This window comes from Hippoglossus hippoglossus, chromosome 18, assembly GCF_009819705.1.
Source record: "Hippoglossus hippoglossus isolate fHipHip1 chromosome 18, fHipHip1.pri, whole genome shotgun sequence".
NCBI classification, from domain to species: Eukaryota; Metazoa; Chordata; class Actinopteri; order Pleuronectiformes; family Pleuronectidae; genus Hippoglossus; species Hippoglossus hippoglossus.
In genome coordinates, this window is record NC_047168.1 from 13,265,838 (window position 1) to 13,287,543 (window position 21,706).

Below are 21,706 nucleotides of genomic sequence, written 5' to 3' on the forward strand. Positions count from 1 at the left end.
CAGGTGACATGTCATCGTCTCTGTCTCTTTAAGATGAATCATATTTACGTTTCTTCACTTGTTGAAGTTGGATGAAGAAGAATCGAGTGGTTTTCTGAAGACTTTTCTTCTTCTCTTCTTTTATATGAACACGTCCAGTCATCAGTGTGTGTGTGTGTGTGTGTGTGTGTGTGTGTGTGTGTGTGTGTGTGTGTGTGTGTGTGTGTGTGTGTGTGTGTGTGTGTGTGTGTGTGTGTGTGTGTGTGTGTGCCATTTTGAAGCCTCAGTTTGACATTTTGTCCACCGCCATCATGTTATCTTTGAAAACAGAAGTAACCATATTTGATATCGGTATCCAGGCCCCAACACATACGGTGCTTTATGATCTATTTGACCATAATTTACAAAATGAACATCCTGCTGTGTTGAAGAAGACTTGAAACTAGAGATTGACAGAGAAAAACACATTGTGTTTCTAATGTGAAGCAGCAGCAGGAGATTTTCCGGGTCAGACTCGTTCACAACAACAGGAGCATGTGGGGAACATTCAGGCGAAGAGGCGGAGGAATCTCCTCGTCTTTCCAAGTTGACAGCTTTGTGTACTCCACTACATTTTGTACAAAAGGAAGAAACACACTTCTTTTCCAAACTGTTTATTATAACGTCAGACATATTTGGTTATGGTTTATATTTGGTTCTGACAGCAGCTCGACACTGTTTTCTACTTCAGATAATTTAATGTTTTTTATCTGTGAACACGCGTGTGGGCGGAGCCGGGGCGGAGCCGGGGCGGTTTGCTCAGGGGTCACCGATGAGCTTTTGGCAGATGTACCGCATCTGATGGGAGCAGTGCAGGTCGTTGAGGCGGCCGTCCATGTGCAGGTGAGCACAGTCTTCGTCTCCGGGCCCGAGGCCGTGATCGGTCCAGTTGTCAGGCTGACCGGGTCTCCACCGTCTGGAAACCACATGACACACAACAATCTGTGGACACGTATCATACTCTATATATGTTTGCCTGAATGTTGTGAATGTATTGCTTTAATGTAAATGCAGCAGTTGTTGCTGTTGTCAGAGAAACTCAAACTGAAGGTGTACCTGCGTTCCATGGAGTACGGAGTCTGGTCCACCCACTCCCACGTACCAGTTCTCCAATCACTCAGACCCACCCAGAAAAATTCAGGCACTGTGTGACGGGTCACGAAGTCCTGGACAGAGACAAGGTTTCTATAACCAACAATATAAAGTCTGTCTTTACGCAGAAGACACCGTAGTTTGTGTGAGTATCTCCAGTAGAGACCAGGTCGTCTTCAGGTTACTGTCTCACTTACATGACTTCAAAACCAGCCTGTGGTCACATCTGTTACGACGCAGCCTCAGTTCAATCAATCAATCATCAATCACATTTTATATGTGTAGCCCATGTTCACTAACCAGTTTGTTTCATACGGATTAACAAGGTGCGGCATCCTCTGCCCTTAACAGGCAGATGGATGGACTTACCCAGTCCCTGGCAGAGGAGAGGATGACCAGGTGAGATTCATGTTCCTCACACCAGACTCTGGACTCATTCCAGGACAAAGGGGAACGGCTGAAGAAATAACAACTAAAGCCAGAGAGTTTCCAATCCAGAGGACAACAACCGTCCAACCCTGAGCCTGCGAGACAGACAGATCCACAGACAGATCCACAGACAGATCCACAGACAGGTCCACAGACAGGTTCACAGACAGGTACATGGGTGTGAGTATGTGTCTTCTGCAGTCATATGTTAATAATATGATTAATGGACGTACTGTTGTTGATGATTTGTTCAAGGGAACCTTTGATCGAAGTAAGACTCCTGCTCAGAGAGTCAATGACCGACAGCTGCTTCAACGCCTCCGACACTGACACACACACACACACACACACACACACACACACACACACACACACACACACACACACACACACACACACACACACACACACACACACACACACACACACACACACTTAGTTAGCTAACAGTCAGTAATGAAAAATTCACTCTGCACGGCTTCCTGTCATGTGATCGGGAGTTTCACAGTTGGACTATACAATCTTTAACCAGGAGAAACCCCCGACTATGTCTGGTCACCTCATCCTGCTCTGATTGGCAGTAGTTGTTGCTTACTCGTCTAGATATTCAGCTGCTGGAAATCTAGTCAGAGGAGGTGGCGTGTCAGCAAGCATCAGGAAGAACTCTGAAGTGTGAACAAATACAGACGTGATTACCTGAGGTCAGCTGGTCCTCCACAGTAGAATGCAGCAGCTGAACTTCTTTAGCAGTTTCTGGAACAGAGCACAGGAAACTGTCAGCATGTTGCTACGGTTACACAGTGACCGTTCATTAGTTTTTATCCCTCAACTTTTAACTCATCTGTTTCAAGACTCTTTACCAGATTTCACACGATCAGTTCACACTTGAACTCACATTAAGCAGCTCAAAAACAAAAAGATTTTTTAAAACCATTAATGGCAATAAATAATTAACTCAACCGACTTTGTCTTATCTTGACCGTAGTTGAATAATTTAAATCGCAACGGACGTTTGTGTTTTTCACGTTAATTGTTTTCTACTCCTGGCACGAATGGAACCATACATGACCCGTGTGTGTGTGTGTGTGTGTGTGTGTGTGTGTGTGTGTGTGTGTGTGTGTGTGTGTGTGTGTGTGTGTGTGTGTGTGTGTGTGTGTGTGTGTGTGTGTGTGTGTGTGTGTGTGTGTGTGTGTGTCAGTCACCTTGAGCGTTCTGCAGTGAGGCGCTAAGTGACTCAATAACGTTGCTCAGGTTGGAAACTCTCTTCTCCACAGACCACAGACGATTTGACGTCTTCACATCTGATAACACACACACACACACGATAATTATTCCACAAAAAGAAAAACTAAATCAGATTCATTCAGATTCTTTATACATCTTACTTGTATTTCCTGCAAAATTTACATGATCATTTCATTTATACACTTAATTAATGTGTGTGTGTGCTCACTGGTAGCTCCCAGTGTTATGATCAGAACCAGGATGACTGTCACTGTCAGAGCAGGAACCATCCAACGTCTGAACCTGGAGACACCTGAGACAGAGACAGGCTGAGGCTCTGACAGACAGACAGGTAGAGAGAGAGACAGTTGATCACTCCATCAGTCAGGTCGTTGTTTTGTGTTTCAGGGTTTTTCCAGTGAAACATACCTTTAATCCAGTGGACGCTTTCCTCTTCTTCCTTCATGCGCAGGTGACATGTCATCGTCTCTGTCTCTTTAAAATGAATCATATTTACGTTTCTTCACTTGTTGAAGTTGGATGAAGAAGAATCGGGTTGTTTTCTGAGGACTTTTCTTCTTCTCTTCTTTTATATGAACACGTCCAGTCATCACTTCACTAAAATTGCATAGCTTTTCTCATTTCTGCATCTTTAGTTTCCTATACATTTTTGTAATTTATCAACACTTCCTGTTTAATGTGATACTGAAACTTCCTCAATTTAACCATCATGAGAATCTTTGTGTTTTCTGAGAACTAACAAGTTCACAAGCTCAAATTAAATGTTTGATATAAAGTGACCGCTGCTACTCCAGAGCCCCGCCCACAAGGTGGTGGTAAAATTGAATCTGGATGAGCACAGCATATATATATATATATATATGTGTGTGTGTAGATATACATTTACATATATATATTTCAGAAACACAACTGTAAAGTAATATGATATGATAATCAATCAGCATCCAAAATACAGAAGCTCTCTTTTAATTTTTATTTATTTACTTTTCTCACAGCTGCAGTTCAGTTTCCTGTCAGGTGACACGCGTGTTGTGATGTCACACCTGTCCACTGGGCCCTCATGATGTCAGAGGTCACCCCTCTGTGAGGTCATCACTGAAGTGGAGGAGGATGGCGGTGATGAAGAGGTCGCTGTCCAGTCGCAGCTCCTCGAGCTTGTGGTCTTCATCAGGGACGTTGTTTTCACTGAGCGTCCTGCTCATGTCCAGACTTACTCCTTCATGTTTCCAGCTGTAGCTACGGGCGTGAGAGTTGTAGCGTAGGTAACGCTGGAGGATCTCGTCCAGAGTCTCCTCTGAACACACCTGAGGAGCAACGCAGGAAAATCAGGTCGAAATCAGGTCGAAACAAACTGTATAAACTTCAGTACTCTAATACTTTACTTCAGTCAAACCCAATGAGCAGTGAAAGTAACTGATATCTGTTTCTACCTGTTTCCTGCTGCTTTCAATCTTTGTGCTAAGCTAGGCTAAGCTCAGACCCATTACCCAGAATGCACCTCGTGTGATCAGTTCACCTGCAGCTGCTGCTCCTGTGACGTCTGCACGTTGATGACTCGTATCCACCTGGCTTTAGTCGTCAGCAGTCCCACCTCGTAGCGTCGATCCTTCCACCAGGGCTCGCCAAAGTCGTTGGCCCAATCGGAGCGAGGGCCGGCTGGGGAGACGTGCACGAAGCGCCCCCTGGGGGTGTAGTACCTCACACAGTTAGTCAGTGGATCCACATGTTTCAGGATCTGAGGACAGAGGACAGACACATGCAGGTAAATCCAGCAGAGAAAATTACCAAGTACTTTTACTCAAGTGAAAGTAATCGAGTATTTCTATGTTCTGATACTTTATACTTTTGTTATGAGACGAGGAGGGGAGATGATTGCCTGCACTTTTAAATATGTCTGGTGTTTGCAGTGCCACATTTGACTTAGCTATACCTGAGACACCTGAGACAGAGACAGGCTGAGGCTCTGACAGACAGACAGGTAGAGAGAGAGACAGTTGATCACTCCATCAGTCAGGTCGTTGTTTTATGTTTCAGGGTTTTTCCAGTGAAACATACCTTTAATCCAGTGGACGCTGTCGTCTTGTTCCTTCATGCACAGGTGACATGTCATCGTCTCTGTCTCTTTAAGATGAATCATATTTACGTTTCTTCACTTGTTGAAGTTGGATGAAGAAGAATCGAGTGGTTTTCTGAAGACTTTTCTTCTTCTCTTCTTTTATATGAACACGTCCAGTCATCAGTGTGTGTGTGTGTGTGTGTGTGTGTGTGTGTGTGTGTGTGTGTGTGTGTGTGTGTGTGTGTGTGTGTGTGTGTGTGTGTGTGTGTGTGTGCCATTTTGAAGCCTCAGTTTGACATTTTGTCCACCGCCATCATGTTATCTTTGAAAACAGAAGTAACCATATTTGATATCGGTATCCAGGCCCCAACACATACGGTGCTTTATGATCTATTTGACCATAATTTACAAAATGAACATCCTGCTGTGTTGAAGAAGACTTGAAACTAGAGATTGACAGAGAAAAACACATTGTGTTTCTAATGTGAAGCAGCAGCAGGAGATTTTCCGGGTCAGACTCGTTCACAACAACAGGAGCATGTGGGGAACATTCAGGCGAAGAGGCGGAGGAATCTCCTCGTGTTTCCAAGTTGACAGCTTTGTGTACTCCACTACATTTTGTACAAAAGGAAGAAACACACTTCTTTTCCAAACTGTTTATTATAACGTCAGACATATTTGGTTATGGTTTATATTTGGTTCTGACAGCAGCTCGACACTGTTTTCTACTTCAGATAATTTAATGTTTTTTATCTGTGAACACGCGTGTGGGCGGAGCCGGGGCGGAGCCGGGGCGGTTTGCTCAGGGGTCACCGATGAGCTTTTGGCAGATGTACCGCATCTGATGGGAGCAGTGCAGGTCGTTGAGGCGGCCATCAATGTAAAGCTGAGCACAGTCTTCGTCTCCGGGCCCGAGGCCGTGATCGGTCCAGTTGTCAGGCTGACCGGGTCTCCACCGTCTGGAAACCACATGACACACAACAATCTGTGGACACGTATCATACTCTATATATGTTTGCCTGAATGTTGTGAATGTATTGCTTTAATGTAAATGCAGCAGTTGTTGCTGTTGTCAGAGAAACTCAAACTGAAGGTGTACCTGCGTTCCATGGAGTACGGAGTCTGGTCCACCCACTCCCACGTACCAGTTCTCCAATCACTCAGACCCACCCAGAAAAATTCAGGCACTGTGTGACGGGTCACGAAGTCCTGGACAGAGACAAGGTTTCTATAACCAACAATATAAAGTCTGTCTTTACGCAGAAGACACCGTAGTTTGTGTGAGTATCTCCAGTAGAGACCAGGTCGTCTTCAGGTTACTGTCTCACTTACATGACTTCAAAACCAGCCTGTGGTCACATCTGTTACGACGCAGCCTCAGTTCAATCAATCAATCATCAATCACATTTTATATGTGTAGCCCATGTTCACTAACCAGTTTGTTTCATACGGATTAACAAGGTGCGGCATCCTCTGCCCTTAACAGGCAGATGGATGGACTTACCCAGTCCCTGTCAGAGGAGAGGATGACCAGGTGAGATTCATGTTCCTCACACCAGACTCTGGACTCATTCCAGGACAAAGGGGAACGGCTGAAGAAATAACAACTAAAGCCAGAGAGTTTCCAATCCAGAGGACAACAACCGTCCAACCCTGAGCCTGCGAGACAGACAGATCCACAGACAGATCCACAGACAGATCCACAGACAGATCCACAGACAGGTCCACAGACAGGTTCACAGACAGGTACATGGGTGTGAGTATGTGTCTTCTGCAGTCATATGTTAATAATATGATTAATGGACGTACTGTTGTTGATGATTTGTTCAAGGGAACCTTTGATCGAAGTAAGACTCCTGCTCAGAGAGTCAATGACCGACAGCTGCTTCAACGCCTCCGACACTGACGCACACACACACACACACACACACACACACACACACACACACACACACACACACACACACTTAGTTAGCTAACAGTCAGTAATGAAAAATTCACTCTGCACGGCTTCCTGTCATGTGATCGGGAGTTTCACAGTTGGACTATACAATCTTTAACCAGGAGAAACCCCCGACTATGTCTGGTCACCTCGTCCTGCTCTGATTGGCAGTAGTTGTTGCTTACTCGTCTAGATATTCAGCTGCTGGAAATCTAGTCAGAGGAGGTGGCGTGTCAGCAAGCATCAGGAAGAACTCTGAAGTGTGAACAAATACAGACGTGATTACCTGAGGTCAGCTGGTCCTCCACAGTAGAATGCAGCAGCTGAACTTCTTTAGCAGTTTCTGGAACAGAGCACAGGAAACTGTCAGCATGTTGCTACGGTTACACAGTGACCGTTCATTAGTTTTTATCCCTCAACTTTTAACTCATCTGTTTCAAGACTCTTTACCAGATTTCACACGATCAGTTCACACTTGAACTCACATTAAGCAGCTCAAAAACAGGTTTTCAATGGAGAAGCATCCAAAAAGATTTTTTAAAACTGTGTGTGTGTGTGTGTGTGTGTGTGTGTGTGTGTGTGTGTGTGTGTGTGTGTGTGTGTGTGTGTGTGTGTGTGTGTGTGTGTGTGTGCGTGCGTGCGTGCGTGCGTGCGTGCGTGTGTGTGTCAGTCACCTTGAGCGTTCTGCAGTGAGGCACGAAATGACTCAATAACGTTGCTCAGGTTAGAAACTCTCTTCTCCACAGACCACAGATGATTTGACGTCTTCACATCTGATAACACACACACACACGATAATTAACAGATTCATTCAGATTCTTTATACATCTTACTTGTATTTCCTGCAAAATTGACATGATCATTTCATTTATACACTTAATTAATGTGTGTGTGTGCTCACTGGTAGCTCCCAGTGTTATGATCAGAACCAGGATGACTGTCACTGTCAGAGCAGGAACCATCCAACGTCTGAACCTGGAGACACCTGAGACAGAGACAGGCTGAGGCTCTGACAGACAGACAGGTAGAGAGAGAGACAGTTGATCACTCCATCAGTCAGGTCGTTGTTTTGTGTTTCAGGGTTTTTCCAGTGAAACATACCTTTAATCCAGTGGACGCTTTCCTCTTCTTCCTTCATGCGCAGGTGACATGTCATCGTCTCTGTCTCTTTAAAATGAATCATATTTACGTTTCTTCACTTGTTGAAGTTGGATGAAGAAGAATCGGGTTGTTTTCTGAGGACTTTTCTTCTTCTCTTCTTTTATATGAACACGTCCAGTCATCACTTCACTAAAATTGCATAGCTTTTCTCATTTCTGCATCTTTAGTTTCCTATAAATTTTTGTAATTTATCAACACCTCCTGTTTAATGTGATACTGAAACTTCCTCAATTTAACCATCATGAGAATCTTTGTGTTTTCTGAGAACTAACAAGTTCACGACCTCAAATTAAATGTTTGATATAAAGTGACCGCTGCTACTCCAGAGCCCCGCCCACAAGGTGGTGGTAAAATTGAAACTGGATGAGCACAGCATATATATATATATATATATGTGTGTGTGTAGATATACATTTACATATATATATTTCAGAAACACAACTGTAAAGTAATATGATATGATAATCAATCAGCATCCAAAATACAGAAGCTCTCTTTTAATTTTTATTTATTTACTTTTCTCACAGCTGCAGTTCAGTTTCCTGTCAGGTGACACGCGTGTTGTGATGTCACACCTGTCCACTGGGCCCTCATGATGTCAGAGGTCACCCCTCTGTGAGGTCATCACTGAAGTGGAGGAGGATGGCGGTGATGAAGAGGTCGCTGTCCAGTCGCAGCTCCTCAAGCTTGTGGTCTTCATCAGGGACGTTGTTTTCACTGAGCGTCCTGCTCATGTCCAGACTTACTCCTTCATGTTTCCAGCTGTAGCTACGGGCGTGAGAGTTGTAGCGTAGGTAACGCTGGAGGATCTCGTCCAGAGTCTCCTCTGAACACACCTGAGGAGCAACGCAGGAAAATCAGGTCGAAATCAGGTCGAAACAAACTGTATAAACTTCAGTACTCTAATACTTTACTTCAGTCAAACCCAATGAGCAGTGAAAGTAACTGATATCTGTTTCTACCTGTTTCCTGCTGCTTTCAATCTTTGTGCTAAGCTAGGCTAAGCTCAGACCCATTACCCAGAATGCACCTCGTGTGATCAGTTCACCTGCAGCTGCTGCTCCTGTGACGTCTGCACGTTGATGACTCGTATCCACCTGGCTTTAGTCGTCAGCAGTCCCACCTCGTAGCGTCGATCCTTCCACCAGGGCTCGCCAAAGTCGTTGGCCCAATCGGAGCGAGGGCCGGCTGGGGAGACGTGCACGAAGCGCCCCCTGGGGGTGTAGTACCTCACACAGTTAGTCAGTGGATCCACATGTTTCAGGATCTGAGGACAGAGGACAGACACATGCAGGTAAATCCAGCAGAGAAAATTACCAAGTACTTTTACTCAAGTGAAAGTAATCGAGTATTTCTATGTTCTGATACTTTATACTTTTGTTATGAGACGAGGAGGGGAGATGATTGCCTGCACTTTTAAATATGTCTGGTGTTTGCAGTGCCACATTTGACTTAGCTATACCTGAGACACCTGAGACAGAGACAGGCTGAGGCTCTGACAGACAGACAGGTAGAGAGAGAGACAGTTGATCACTCCATCAGTCAGGTCGTTGTTTTATGTTTCAGGGTTTTTCCAGTGAAACATACCTTTAATCCAGTGGACGCTGTCGTCTTGTTCCTTCATGCACAGGTGACATGTCATCGTCTCTGTCTCTTTAAGATGAATCATATTTACGTTTCTTCACTTGTTGAAGTTGGATGAAGAAGAATCGAGTGGTTTTCTGAAGACTTTTCTTCTTCTCTTCTTTTATATGAACACGTCCAGTCATCAGTGTGTGTGTGTGTGTGTGTGTGTGTGTGTGTGTGTGTGTGTGTGTGTGTGTGTGTGTGTGTGTGTGTGTGTGTGTGTGTGTGTGTGTGTGTGTGTGTGTGTGTGTGTGTGCCATTTTGAAGCCTCAGTTTGACATTTTGTCCACCGCCATCATGTTATCTTTGAAAACAGAAGTAACCATATTTGATATCGGTATCCAGGCCCCAACACATACGGTGCTTTATGATCTATTTGACCATAATTTACAAAATGAACATCCTGCTGTGTTGAAGAAGACTTGAAACTAGAGATTGACAGAGAAAAACACATTGTGTTTCTAATGTGAAGCAGCAGCAGGAGATTTTCCGGGTCAGACTCGTTCACAACAACAGGAGCATGTGGGGAACATTCAGGCGAAGAGGCGGAGGAATCTCCTCGTCTTTCCAAGTTGACAGCTTTGTGTACTCCACTACATTTTGTACAAAAGGAAGAAACACACTTCTTTTCCAAACTGTTTATTATAACGTCAGACATATTTGGTTATGGTTTATATTTGGTTCTGACAGCAGCTCGACACTGTTTTCTACTTCAGATAATTTAATGTTTTTTATCTGTGAACACGCGTGTGGGCGGAGCCGGGGCGGAGCCGGGGCGGTTTGCTCAGGGGTCACCGATGAGCTTTTGGCAGATGTACCGCATCTGATGGGAGCAGTGCAGGTCGTTGAGGCGGCCGTCCATGTGCAGGTGAGCACAGTCTTCGTCTCCGGGCCCGAGGCCGTGATCGGTCCAGTTGTCAGGCTGACCGGGTCTCCACCGTCTGGAAACCACATGACACACAACAATCTGTGGACACGTATCATACTCTATATATGTTTGCCTGAATGTTGTGAATGTATTGCTTTAATGTAAATGCAGCAGTTGTTGCTGTTGTCAGAGAAACTCAAACTGAAGGTGTACCTGCGTTCCATGGAGTACGGAGTCTGGTCCACCCACTCCCACGTACCAGTTCTCCAATCACTCAGACCCACCCAGAAAAATTCAGGCACTGTGTGACGGGTCACGAAGTCCTGGACAGAGACAAGGTTTCTATAACCAACAATATAAAGTCTGTCTTTACGCAGAAGACACCGTAGTTTGTGTGAGTATCTCCAGTAGAGACCAGGTTGTCTTCAGGTTACTGTCTCACTTACATGACTTCAAAACCAGCCTGTGGTCACATCTGTTACGACGCAGCCTCAGTTCAATCAATCAATCATCAATCACATTTTATATGTGTAGCCCATGTTCACTAACCAGTTTGTTTCATATGGATTAACAAGGTGCGGCATCCTCTGCCCTTAACAGGCAGATGGATGGACTTACCCAGTCCCTGTCAGAGGAGAGGATGACCAGGTGAGATTCATGTTCCTCACACCAGACTCTGGACTCATTCCAGGACAAAGGGGAACGGCTGAAGAAATAACAACTAAAGCCAGAGAGTTTCCAATCCAGAGGACAACAACCATCCAACCCTGAGCCTGCGAGACAGACAGATCCACAGACAGATCCACAGACAGATCCACAGACAGATCCACAGACAGATCCACAGACAGGTCCACAGACAGGTTCACAGACAGGTACATGGGTGTGAGTATGTGTCTTCTGCAGTCATATGTTAATAATATGATTAATGGACGTACTGTTGTTGATGATTTGTTCAAGGGAACCTTTGATCGAAGTAAGACTCCTGCTCAGAGAGTCAATGACCGACAGCTGCTTCAACGCCTCCGACACTGACACACACACACACACACACACACACACACACACACACACACACTTAGTTAGCTAACAGTCAGTAATGAAAAATTCACTCTGCACGGCTTCCTGTCATGTGATCGGGAGTTTCACAGTTGGACTATACAATCTTTAACCAGGAGAAACCCCCGACTATGTCTGGTCACCTCGTCCTGCTCTGATTGGCAGTAGTTGTTGCTTACTCGTCTAGATATTCAGCTGCTGGAAATCTAGTCAGAGGAGGTGGCGTGTCAGCAAGCATCAGGAAGAACTCTGAAGTGTGAACAAATACAGACGTGATTACCTGAGGTCAGCTGGTCCTCCACAGTAGAATGCAGCAGCTGAACTTCTTTAGCAGTTTCTGGAACAGAGCACAGGAAACTGTCAGCATGTTGCTACGGTTACACAGTGACCGTTCATTAGTTTTTATCCCTCAACTTTTAACTCATCTGTTTCAAGACTCTTTACCAGATTTCACACGATCAGTTCACACTTGAACTCACATTAAGCAGCTCAAAAACAGGTTTTCAATGGAGAAGCATCCAAAAAGATTTTTTAAAACTGTGTGTGTGTGTGTGTGTGTGTGTGTGTGTGTGTGTGTGTGTGTGTGTGTGTGTGTGTGTGTGTGTGTGTGTGTGTGTGTGTGTGTGTGTGTGTGTGTGTGTGTGTGTGTGTGTGTGTGCGTGCGTGCGTGTGTGTGTCAGTCACCTTGAGCGTTCTGCAGTGAGGCACGAAATGACTCAATAACGTTGCTCAGGTTAGAAACTCTCTTCTCCACAGACCACAGATGATTTGACGTCTTCACATCTGATAACACACACACACACACACGATAATTAACAGATTCATTCAGATTCTTTATACATCTTACTTGTATTTCCTGCAAAATTGACATGATCATTTCATTTATACACTTAATTAATGTGTGTGTGTGCTCACTGGTAGCTCCCAGTGTTATGATCAGAACCAGGATGACTGTCACTGTCAGAGCAGGAACCATCCAACGTCTGAACCTGGAGACACCTGAGACAGAGACAGGCTGAGGCTCTGACAGACAGACAGGTAGAGAGAGAGACAGTTGATCACTCCATCAGTCAGGTCGTTGTTTTGTGTTTCAGGGTTTTTCCAGTGAAACATACCTTTAATCCAGTGGACGCTTTCCTCTTCTTCCTTCATGCGCAGGTGACATGTCATCGTCTCTGTCTCTTTAAAATGAATCATATTTACGTTTCTTCACTTGTTGAAGTTGGATGAAGAAGAATCGGGTTGTTTTCTGAGGACTTTTCTTCTTCTCTTCTTTTATATGAACACGTCCAGTCATCACTTCACTAAAATTGCATAGCTTTTCTCATTTCTGCATCTTTAGTTTCCTATAAATTTTTGTAATTTATCAACACCTCCTGTTTAATGTGATACTGAAACTTCCTCAATTTAACCATCATGAGAATCTTTGTGTTTTCTGAGAACTAACAAGTTCACGACCTCAAATTAAATGTTTGATATAAAGTGACCGCTGCTACTCCAGAGCCCCGCCCACAAGGTGGTGGTAAAATTGAAACTGGATGAGCACAGCATATATATATATATATATATGTGTGTGTGTAGATATACATTTACATATATATATTTCAGAAACACAACTGTAAAGTAATATGATATGATAATCAATCAGCATCCAAAATACAGAAGCTCTCTTTTAATTTTTATTTATTTACTTTTCTCACAGCTGCAGTTCAGTTTCCTGTCAGGTGACACGCGTGTTGTGATGTCACACCTGTCCACTGGGCCCTCATGATGTCAGAGGTCACCCCTCTGTGAGGTCATCACTGAAGTGGAGGAGGATGGCGGTGATGAAGAGGTCGCTGTCCAGTCGCAGCTCCTCGAGCTTGTGGTCTTCATCAGGGACGTTGTTTTCACTGAGCGTCCTGCTCATGTCCAGACTTACTCCTTCATGTTTCCAGCTGTAGCTACGGGCGTGAGAGTTGTAGCGTAGGTAACGCTGGAGGATCTCGTCCAGAGTCTCCTCTGAACACACCTGAGGAGCAACGCAGGAAAATCAGGTCGAAATCAGGTCGAAACAAACTGTATAAACTTCAGTACTCTAATACTTTACTTCAGTCAAACCCAATGAGCAGTGAAAGTAACTGATATCTGTTTCTACCTGTTTCCTGCTGCTTTCAATCTTTGTGCTAAGCTAGGCTAAGCTCAGACCCATTACCCAGAATGCACCTCGTGTGATCAGTTCACCTGCAGCTGCTGCTCCTGTGACGTCTGCACGTTGATGACTCGTATCCACCTGGCTTTAGTCGTCAGCAGTCCCACCTCGTAGCGTCGATCCTTCCACCAGGGCTCGCCAAAGTCGTTGGCCCAATCGGAGCGAGGGCCGGCTGGGGAGACGTGCACGAAGCGCCCCCTGGGGGTGTAGTACCTCACACAGTTAGTCAGTGGATCCACATGTTTCAGGATCTGAGGACAGAGGACAGACACATGCAGGTAAATCCAGCAGAGAAAATTACCAAGTACTTTTACTCAAGTGAAAGTAATCAAGTATTTCTATGTTCTGATACTTTATACTTTTGTTATGAGACGAGGAGGGGAGATGATTGCCTGCACTTTTAAATATGTCTGGTGTTTGCAGTGCCACATTTGACTTAGCTATACCTGAGACACCTGAGACAGAGACAGGCTGAGGCTCTGACAGACAGACAGGTAGAGAGAGAGACAGTTGATCACTCCATCAGTCAGGTCGTTGTTTTATGTTTCAGGGTTTTTCCAGTGAAACATACCTTTAATCCAGTGGACGCTGTCGTCTTGTTCCTTCATGCACAGGTGACATGTCATCGTCTCTGTCTCTTTAAGATGAATCATATTTACGTTTCTTCACTTGTTGAAGTTGGATGAAGAAGAATCGAGTGGTTTTCTGAAGACTTTTCTTCTTCTCTTCTTTTATATGAACACGTCCAGTCATCAGTGTGTGTGTGTGTGTGTGTGTGTGTGTGTGTGTGTGTGTGTGTGTGTGTGTGTGTGTGTGTGTGTGTGTGTGTGTGTGTGTGTGTGTGTGTGTGTGTGTGTGTGTGTGTGTGTGTGTGTGTGCCATTTTGAAGCCTCAGTTTGACATTTTGTCCACCGCCATCATGTTATCTTTGAAAACAGAAGTAACCATATTTGATATCGGTATCCAGGCCCCAACACATACGGTGCTTTATGATCTATTTGACCATAATTTACAAAATGAACATCCTGCTGTGTTGAAGAAGACTTGAAACTAGAGATTGACAGAGAAAAACACATTGTGTTTCTAATGTGAAGCAGCAGCAGGAGATTTTCCGGGTCAGACTCGTTCACAACAACAGGAGCATGTGGGGAACATTCAGGCGAAGAGGCGGAGGAATCTCCTCGTCTTTCCAAGTTGACAGCTTTGTGTACTCCACTACATTTTGTACAAAAGGAAGAAACACACTTCTTTTCCAAACTGTTTATTATAACGTCAGACATATTTGGTTATGGTTTATATTTGGTTCTGACAGCAGCTCGACACTGTTTTCTACTTCAGATAATTTAATGTTTTTTATCTGTGAACACGCGTGTGGGCGGAGCCGGGGCGGAGCCGGGGCGGTTTGCTCAGGGGTCACCGATGAGCTTTTGGCAGATGTACCGCATCTGATGGGAGCAGTGCAGGTCGTTGAGGCGGCCATCAATGTAAAGCTGAGCACAGTCTTCGTCTCCGGGCCCGAGGCCGTGATCGGTCCAGTTGTCAGGCTGACCGGGTCTCCACCGTCTGGAAACCACATGACACACAACAATCTGTGGACACGTATCATACTCTATATATGTTTGCCTGAATGTTGTGAATGTATTGCTTTAATGTAAATGCAGCAGTTGTTGCTGTTGTCAGAGAAACTCAAACTGAAGGTGTACCTGCGTTCCATGGAGTACGGAGTCTGGTCCACCCACTCCCACGTACCAGTTCTCCAATCACTCAGACCCACCCAGAAAAATTCAGGCACTGTGTGACGGGTCACGAAGTCCTGGACAGAGACAAGGTTTCTATAACCAACAATATAAAGTCTGTCTTTACGCAGAAGACACCGTAGTTTGTGTGAGTATCTCCAGTAGAGACCAGGTCGTCTTCAGGTTACTGTCTCACTTACATGACTTCAAAACCAGCCTGTGGTCACATCTGTTACGACGCAGCCTCAGTTCAATCAATCAATCATCAATCACATTTTATATGTGTAGCCCATGTTCACTAACCAGTTTGTTTCATACGGATTAACAAGGTGCGGCATCCTCTGCCCTTAACAGGCAGATGGATGGACTTACCCAGTCCCTGTCAGAGGAGAGGATGACCAGGTGAGATTCATGTTCCTCACACCAGACTCTGGACTCATTCCAGGACAAAGGGGAACGGCTGAAGAAATAACAACTAAAGCCAGAGAGTTTCCAATCCAGAGGACAACAACCGTCCAACCCTGAGCCTGCGAGACAGACAGATCCACAGACAGATCCACAGACAGATCCACAGACAGATCCACAGACAGGTCCACAGACAGGTTCACAGACAGGTACATGGGTGTGAGTATGTGTCTTCTGCAGTCATATGTTAATAATATGATTAATGGACGTACTGTTGTTGATGATTTGTTCAAGGGAACCTTTGATCGAAGTAAGACTCCTGCTCAGAGAGTCAATGACCGACAGCTGCTTCAACGCCTCCGACACTGACACACACACACACACACACACACACACACACACACACACACACACACACACACACACACTTAGTTAGCTAACAGTCAGTAATGAAAAATTCACTCTGCACGGCTTCCTGTCATGTGATCGGGAGTTTCACAGTTGGACTATACAATCTTTAACCAGGAGAAACCCCCGACTATGTCTGGTCACCTCGTCCTGCTCTGATTGGCAGTAGTTGTTGCTTACTCGTCTAGATATTCAGCTGCTGGAAATCTAGTCAGAGGAGGTGGCGTGTCAGCAAGCATCAGGAAGAACTCTGAAGTGTGAACAAATACAGACGTGATTACCTGAGGTCAGCTGGTCCTCCACAGTAGAATGCAGCAGCTGAACTTCTTTAGCAGTTTCTGGAACAGAGCACAGGAAACTGTCAGCATGTTGCTACGGTTACACAGTGACCGTTCATTAGTTTTTATCCCTCAACTTTTAACTCATCTGTTTCAAGACTCTTTACCAGATTTCACACGATCAGTTCACACTTGAACTCACATTAAGCAGCTCAAAAACAGGTTTTCAATGGAGAAGCATCCAAAAAGATTTTTTAAAACTGTGTGTGTGTGTGTGTGTGTGTGTGTGTGTGTGTGTGTGTGTGTGTGTGTGTGTGTGTGTGTGTGTGTGTGTGTGTGTGTGTGTGTGTGTGTGTGTGTGTGTGTGTGTGTGCGTGCGTGCGTGCGTGTGTGTGTCAGTCACCTTGAGCGTTCTGCAGTGAGGCACGAAATGACTCAATAACGTTGCTCAGGTTAGAAACTCTCTTCTCCACAGACCACAGATGATTTGACGTCTTCACATCTGATAACACACACACACACGATAATTAACAGATTCATTCAGATTCTTTATACATCTTACTTGTATTTCCTGCAAAATTGACATGATCATTTCATTTATACACTTAATTAATGTGTGTGTGTGCTCACTGGTAGCTCCCAGTGTTATGATCAGAACCAGGATGACTGTCACTGTCAGAGCAGGAACCATCCAACGTCTGAACCTGGAGACACCTGAGACAGAGACAGGCTGAGGCTCTGACAGACAGACAGGTAGAGAGAGAGACAGTTGATCACTCCATCAGTCAGGTCGTTGTTTTGTGTTTAAGGGTTTTTCCAGTGAAACATACCTTTAATCCAGTGGACGCTTTCCTCTTCTTCCTTCATGCGCAGGTGACATGTCATCGTCTCTGTCTCTTTAAAATGAATCATATTTACGTTTCTTCACTTGTTGAAGTTGGATGAAGAAGAATCGGGTTGTTTTCTGAGGACTTTTCTTCTTCTCTTCTTTTATATGAACACGTCCAGTCATCACTTCACTAAAATTGCATAGCTTTTCTCGTTTCTGCATCTTTAGTTTCCTATAAATTTTTGTAATTTATCAACACTTCCTGTTTAATGTGCTACTGAAACTTCCTCAATTTAACCATCATGAGAATCTTTGTGTTTTCTGAGAACTAACAAGTTCACGAGCTCAAATTAAATGTTTGATATAAAGTGACCGTCCAGAGCCCCGCCCACAAGGTGGTGGTAAAATTGAAACTGGATGAGCACAGCATATATATATATATATATATGTGTGTGTGTAGATATACATTTACATATATATATTTCAGAAACACAACTGTAAAATAATATGATATGATAATCAATCAGCATCCAAAATACAGAAGCTCTCTTTTAATTTTTATTTATTTACTTTTCTCACAGCTGCAGTTCAGTTTCCTGTCAGGTGACACGCGTGTTGTGATGTCACACCTGTCCACTGGGCCCTCATGATGTCAGAGGTCACCCCTCTGTGAGGTCATCACTGAAGTGGAGGAGGATGGCGGTGATGAAGAGGTCGCTGTCCAGTCGCAGCTCCTCGAGCTTGTGGTCTTCATCAGGGACGTTGTTTTCACTGAGCGTCCTGCTCATGTCCAGACTTACTCCTTCATGTTTCCAGCTGTAGCTACGGGCGTGAGAGTTGTAGCGTAGGTAACGCTGGAGGATCTCGTCCAGAGTCTCCTCTGAACACACCTGAGGAGCAACGAGGAAAATCAGGTCGAAATCAGGTCGAAACAAACTGTATAAACTTCAGTACTCTAATACTTTACTTCAGTCAAACCCAATGAGCAGTGAAAGTAACTGATATCTGTTTCTACCTGTTTCCTGCTGCTTTCAATCTTTGTGCTAAGCTAGGCTAAGCTCAGACCCATTACCCAGAATGCACCTCGTGTGATCAGTTCACCTGCAGCTGCTGCTCCTGTGACGTCTGCACGTTGATGACTCGTATCCACCTGGCTTTAGTCGTCAGCAGTCCCACCTCGTAGCGTCGATCCTTCCACCAGGGCTCGCCAAAGTCGTTGGCCCAATCGGAGCGAGGGCCGGCTGGGGAGACGTGCACGAAGCGCCCCCTGGGGGTGTAGTACCTCACACAGTTAGTCAGTGGATCCACATGTTTCAGGATCTGAGGACAGAGGACAGACACATGCAGGTAAATCCAGCAGAGAAAATTACCAAGTACTTTTACTCAAGTGAAAGTAATCGAGTATTTCTATGTTCTGATACTTTATACTTTTGTTATGAGACGAGCAGGGGAGATGATTGCCTGCACTTTTAAATATGTCTGGTGTTTGCAGTGCCACATTTGACATTGCATGTTTTCATTCTTTTTTGTTTGAGTGTAATCAGGTTCAGTCTGCAGTGCATTAGGACACTCCCACAGGGGAAGGCGGGGCTTAAGACTCCTCCCCAGCACAGGAGTCCGGTATTTTCAATCTGTAATCAAAGTAAACTGATCGATGGCTGTTTCTATAAATCACATCAGCGCGGCTCAGTGGATGGACTGTGGAGAACGCTGAGCTAGAAAACTGTGAACCTTTGGCCAAGACTTTCGCTGATCTGAGGAGGAAGATCAGCCAGAGAGCGACTCCTCCCTCCAGCTGAGCATCCTCTTCCTGTTGAATATTTGAACTTGTGGAGTTGGGTTTTATTTCCCCTTTTTAAGTTGAGCAACTCGAGGCAGATCCATAGGAGCTCTTAACTAAGAGCACAGTTTGGAAATAAATAAAAGGCCTAAAACTCCCTCTGTGGTGTTGTGGTGATTTTATATGTGGTTGCTCTATTGACCTTTTTTTATTTTTTATTGAAATTACACTGCATCTCCAATTTTAACACTTTTACTCGACTTCATGTCGTACTGCACCTTTTACTGCTTTTATCTGACTGTTCAGAAAAAAGATTTGATTTTAAATAAATTATCAAATATTAAACGGTGTGAAGGTAAAACTGCTTATTTTCATCTGGGCAGATTCCTTTGTCCTTGTTCCATAGAAAATATTTCACCTCTTAACTTTCACACAGCTTCATTTAACGAAACTTCAAATGATAAAATATTTGATTAAAACAAATCAATCATCAGAACTGTTTTTTTCTTCTTTAAATCATGTGACCTCCTGACCCCTCAGGTTTATCTGGGGACCCGGCAGAGGGGCCCGGCCCCCGTGTGGGAAAATACAGGGGACTCTTTGGCTGTGACTTTGCTGCTGATGTGTTTTATCACCCACGTCTTTGGTTTCAGGGTCGAACCAGCTGCTGATGTCACTTCCTGCAGACTCCATGATGGGTAAGAGCAGAACGTCGCCTGCACAGACACACACACATGTTCATCAGTCACATTTTAAATCTGATTTATTATTAATGTTTAAATATAAATCAGACAAAAATATAAAACTGAACCTTCAAACAAAAGAGCTGAAATGTGTTATAAACAGTCATTGATCATCTTGTACAGTCACTGATGGTTTTTACATACAGTTACTGATTGTCTTTATGTAAGTATTTTATAGACTGAATAAATAAAGTACAAACTTTTTTATTTTTTTTATTTATTCCTATTCTACATTTATTTATGTACTTGTGTGTTTTAATGTTAAATCTTTATGTGTAACTAGAGTAAAGTACTTTCCGGGTTTCCGGTTTCCTAACTTACTATATTACAGCCTAAACTCCATTAGCTTTATTCAAACATCACACATACATGAATGCACTGTTTTCATAAGAAACTGTGACCTATGCCCTAGAAAGAATTCAAGCAGCTGCCACTAGGTTCTGAAGGACAGATAGGAAAGGTGTTGTTTTGTCTAGAAAATGCGCATGCTTACACACACAGAACATACAGCCGATAACACAGGAACCAAGTTTCTCACTCCAATGAACAACAACACCATATCTGCAAAACTACTGAAGACCCACAAGGCTTCAGCTGAAGGCCTGTCTGTAAAACATGAAACCAAACACTGTCAGAATGTGAAGATTTTCCCAGCTACTGTCAGAGGAGGGGCGAACCTCATCATTCGCAGACTCCAGGGCCAAGAGGATGGGACCACGGCTGCACACCAGCACTAGGGAGAGCCAAGGTCTGAACCACGGTGACTCCCCCTCGTTATTGACCAATGAAGTTATACCTACTATTATAAGTACTGTACCCGTCGTCTGTTCGGGGCGACTCTTGACTACCCCGTGCTACTAGAAAGCCGAGGCTGTGTATTGAGTGCCCATAGCTATGTGCACATAGGTATGCTGTACCTTTTCATTGCTTCTGAATAAATACTTGTTGAACCAAACCGAGACCGGCTCTTCTCATATCTCGGGATAAAAGAAAGACATGGGTAAAAGACATTACCCACCTTTGTTCTGGGTCATCAGGGGTGTCAGGTCACAGACTTTACCCAGGAACGACACCCACAGGTCGTCGGCAGTGTTGTGAGCAGAGACTTCAGCAGAAGTGAAGAACTTTTGTCTGCTCATGTTTAGAAAAACACTTCTGCGCCGGTGTTGCCACGTTACTATGGCAACGTTACTATGGCAACAAGGAGGTGGAGCAGGGGCGGGGCCTAAAGACATAAAATAAAAACATAAATTAAAGAAACCTGCATGAATAAAAAACCTAGGTCATTAATAAACGACAGCAACGACAGTGTGAAGGCATCAAAGTTTAATGATTTGCCAAAAAAGAGGGATTTGTATATAGGAGATATAACAAATCTCCTAGATACAGAGGAGATTTGTCCAATCAGCCAGTTTTTCCAATCTCCTATTCCTCAAGGCTCCATCATTAGCAAAGAGTCCGCCCAATATCACCCTGAACTTGAGAGAACACATCATTAATCATAATGGAAAACAATATTAGACTAATGACACTGCCCTGAGGAGCACCATTTCCCACCACATACCTTCTTGATAAAGCTGTCCCAATTCTCACTTGAATAAGCATATCAAATATAAAGTCTCTGATCCAATTATATGTCCATCTACTGTGTCTTCTTCGTTCCCTGTTTTCCATTAAGACATATCAAAGACCGTCAAGGTGTCTTTGATGTTACAGCAATCTAAGTCTGTATAAATGCAAATAAAGCGATAATAGATTAAAGGCTTGATGGATTAAAGTCAATGCCTCTGACCTTGTCTTGTAGAAAACAAACGCCTTGACCTCTATGCTGGGAAAGACTCCC

General features: G+C 44.2%; 8 protein-coding genes and 1 long non-coding RNA gene across 9 annotated transcripts in view; 1 reads left to right on the top strand and 8 right to left on the bottom strand.

Annotated features, from left to right (window-relative positions):
- Positions 1-3,378, bottom strand: part of LOC117751892 (C-type lectin domain family 10 member A-like) — a 10,246-nt gene extending 6,868 nt beyond the window's left edge. The window contains exons 1-5 of the mRNA XM_034568923.1: positions 3,291-3,378; positions 3,193-3,258; positions 2,993-3,100; positions 2,742-2,840; positions 2,236-2,292 (exon numbers count right to left, since the gene is read on the bottom strand). Coding sequence (XP_034424814.1) covers positions 2,236-2,292; positions 2,742-2,840; positions 2,993-3,100; positions 3,193-3,247 — 319 coding nt within the window. The 5' untranslated portion in view covers positions 3,248-3,258; positions 3,291-3,378. The remainder of the gene's footprint in view (positions 1-2,235; positions 2,293-2,741; positions 2,841-2,992; positions 3,101-3,192; positions 3,259-3,290) is intronic.
- A 356-nt stretch (positions 3,379-3,734) lies between these two features.
- On the bottom strand, positions 3,735-4,699 carry LOC117752173 (cytochrome b5 domain-containing protein 1-like). Its single transcript, XM_034569365.1, has 3 exons — positions 4,661-4,699; positions 4,301-4,519; positions 3,735-4,088 (listed from the first exon to the last, which is right to left on the bottom strand). The coding sequence occupies exons 1-3, from the start codon at positions 4,697-4,699 to the stop codon at positions 3,858-3,860; spliced, it is 489 nt and encodes a 162-aa protein (XP_034425256.1). The 3' UTR covers positions 3,735-3,857.
- An 802-nt stretch (positions 4,700-5,501) lies between these two features.
- LOC117751898 (asialoglycoprotein receptor 1-like) lies at positions 5,502-12,810 on the bottom strand. Its single transcript, XM_034568934.1, has 9 exons — positions 12,697-12,810; positions 9,531-9,596; positions 7,684-7,791; positions 7,457-7,555; positions 7,069-7,125; positions 6,650-6,742; positions 6,345-6,499; positions 5,940-6,049; positions 5,502-5,799 (listed from the first exon to the last, which is right to left on the bottom strand). The coding sequence occupies exons 1-9, from the start codon at positions 12,788-12,790 to the stop codon at positions 5,643-5,645; spliced, it is 939 nt and encodes a 312-aa protein (XP_034424825.1). The 5' UTR covers positions 12,791-12,810; the 3' UTR covers positions 5,502-5,642.
- On the bottom strand, positions 8,426-9,390 carry LOC117752146 (cytochrome b5 domain-containing protein 1-like). The gene is made up of 3 exons (XM_034569338.1): positions 9,352-9,390; positions 8,992-9,210; positions 8,426-8,779 (listed from the first exon to the last, which is right to left on the bottom strand). The coding sequence occupies exons 1-3, from the start codon at positions 9,388-9,390 to the stop codon at positions 8,549-8,551; spliced, it is 489 nt and encodes a 162-aa protein (XP_034425229.1). The 3' UTR covers positions 8,426-8,548.
- LOC117751895 (asialoglycoprotein receptor 1-like) lies at positions 10,213-17,552 on the bottom strand. Its single transcript, XM_034568930.1, has 9 exons — positions 17,430-17,552; positions 14,256-14,321; positions 12,409-12,516; positions 12,178-12,276; positions 11,774-11,830; positions 11,373-11,465; positions 11,056-11,210; positions 10,651-10,760; positions 10,213-10,510 (listed from the first exon to the last, which is right to left on the bottom strand). The coding sequence occupies exons 1-9, from the start codon at positions 17,521-17,523 to the stop codon at positions 10,354-10,356; spliced, it is 939 nt and encodes a 312-aa protein (XP_034424821.1). The 5' UTR covers positions 17,524-17,552; the 3' UTR covers positions 10,213-10,353.
- LOC117752147 (cytochrome b5 domain-containing protein 1-like) lies at positions 13,151-14,115 on the bottom strand. The gene is made up of 3 exons (XM_034569339.1): positions 14,077-14,115; positions 13,717-13,935; positions 13,151-13,504 (listed from the first exon to the last, which is right to left on the bottom strand). Exons 1-3 carry the CDS (start codon positions 14,113-14,115, stop codon positions 13,274-13,276), a joined length of 489 nt encoding a protein of 162 aa, XP_034425230.1. The 3' UTR covers positions 13,151-13,273.
- On the bottom strand, positions 14,950-17,438 carry LOC117751905 (C-type lectin domain family 10 member A-like). The gene is made up of 8 exons (XM_034568945.1): positions 17,342-17,438; positions 17,142-17,249; positions 16,915-17,013; positions 16,515-16,571; positions 16,098-16,190; positions 15,793-15,947; positions 15,388-15,497; positions 14,950-15,247 (listed from the first exon to the last, which is right to left on the bottom strand). Exons 1-8 carry the CDS (start codon positions 17,421-17,423, stop codon positions 15,091-15,093), a joined length of 861 nt encoding a protein of 286 aa, XP_034424836.1. The 5' UTR covers positions 17,424-17,438; the 3' UTR covers positions 14,950-15,090.
- A 324-nt stretch (positions 17,553-17,876) lies between the features above and the next one.
- Positions 17,877-21,020, bottom strand: LOC117751919 (cytochrome b5 domain-containing protein 1-like). The gene is made up of 4 exons (XM_034568969.1): positions 20,882-21,020; positions 19,760-19,836; positions 18,442-18,660; positions 17,877-18,230 (listed from the first exon to the last, which is right to left on the bottom strand). Exons 1-4 carry the CDS (start codon positions 21,000-21,002, stop codon positions 18,000-18,002), a joined length of 648 nt encoding a protein of 215 aa, XP_034424860.1. The 5' UTR covers positions 21,003-21,020; the 3' UTR covers positions 17,877-17,999.
- On the top strand, positions 18,547-20,016 carry LOC117751942. The gene is made up of 3 exons (XR_004611942.1): positions 18,547-18,687; positions 18,876-18,960; positions 19,774-20,016. It is a non-coding gene; the product is annotated as an uncharacterized LOC117751942 (long non-coding RNA).
- Positions 21,021-21,706: the final 686 nt, after the last annotated feature.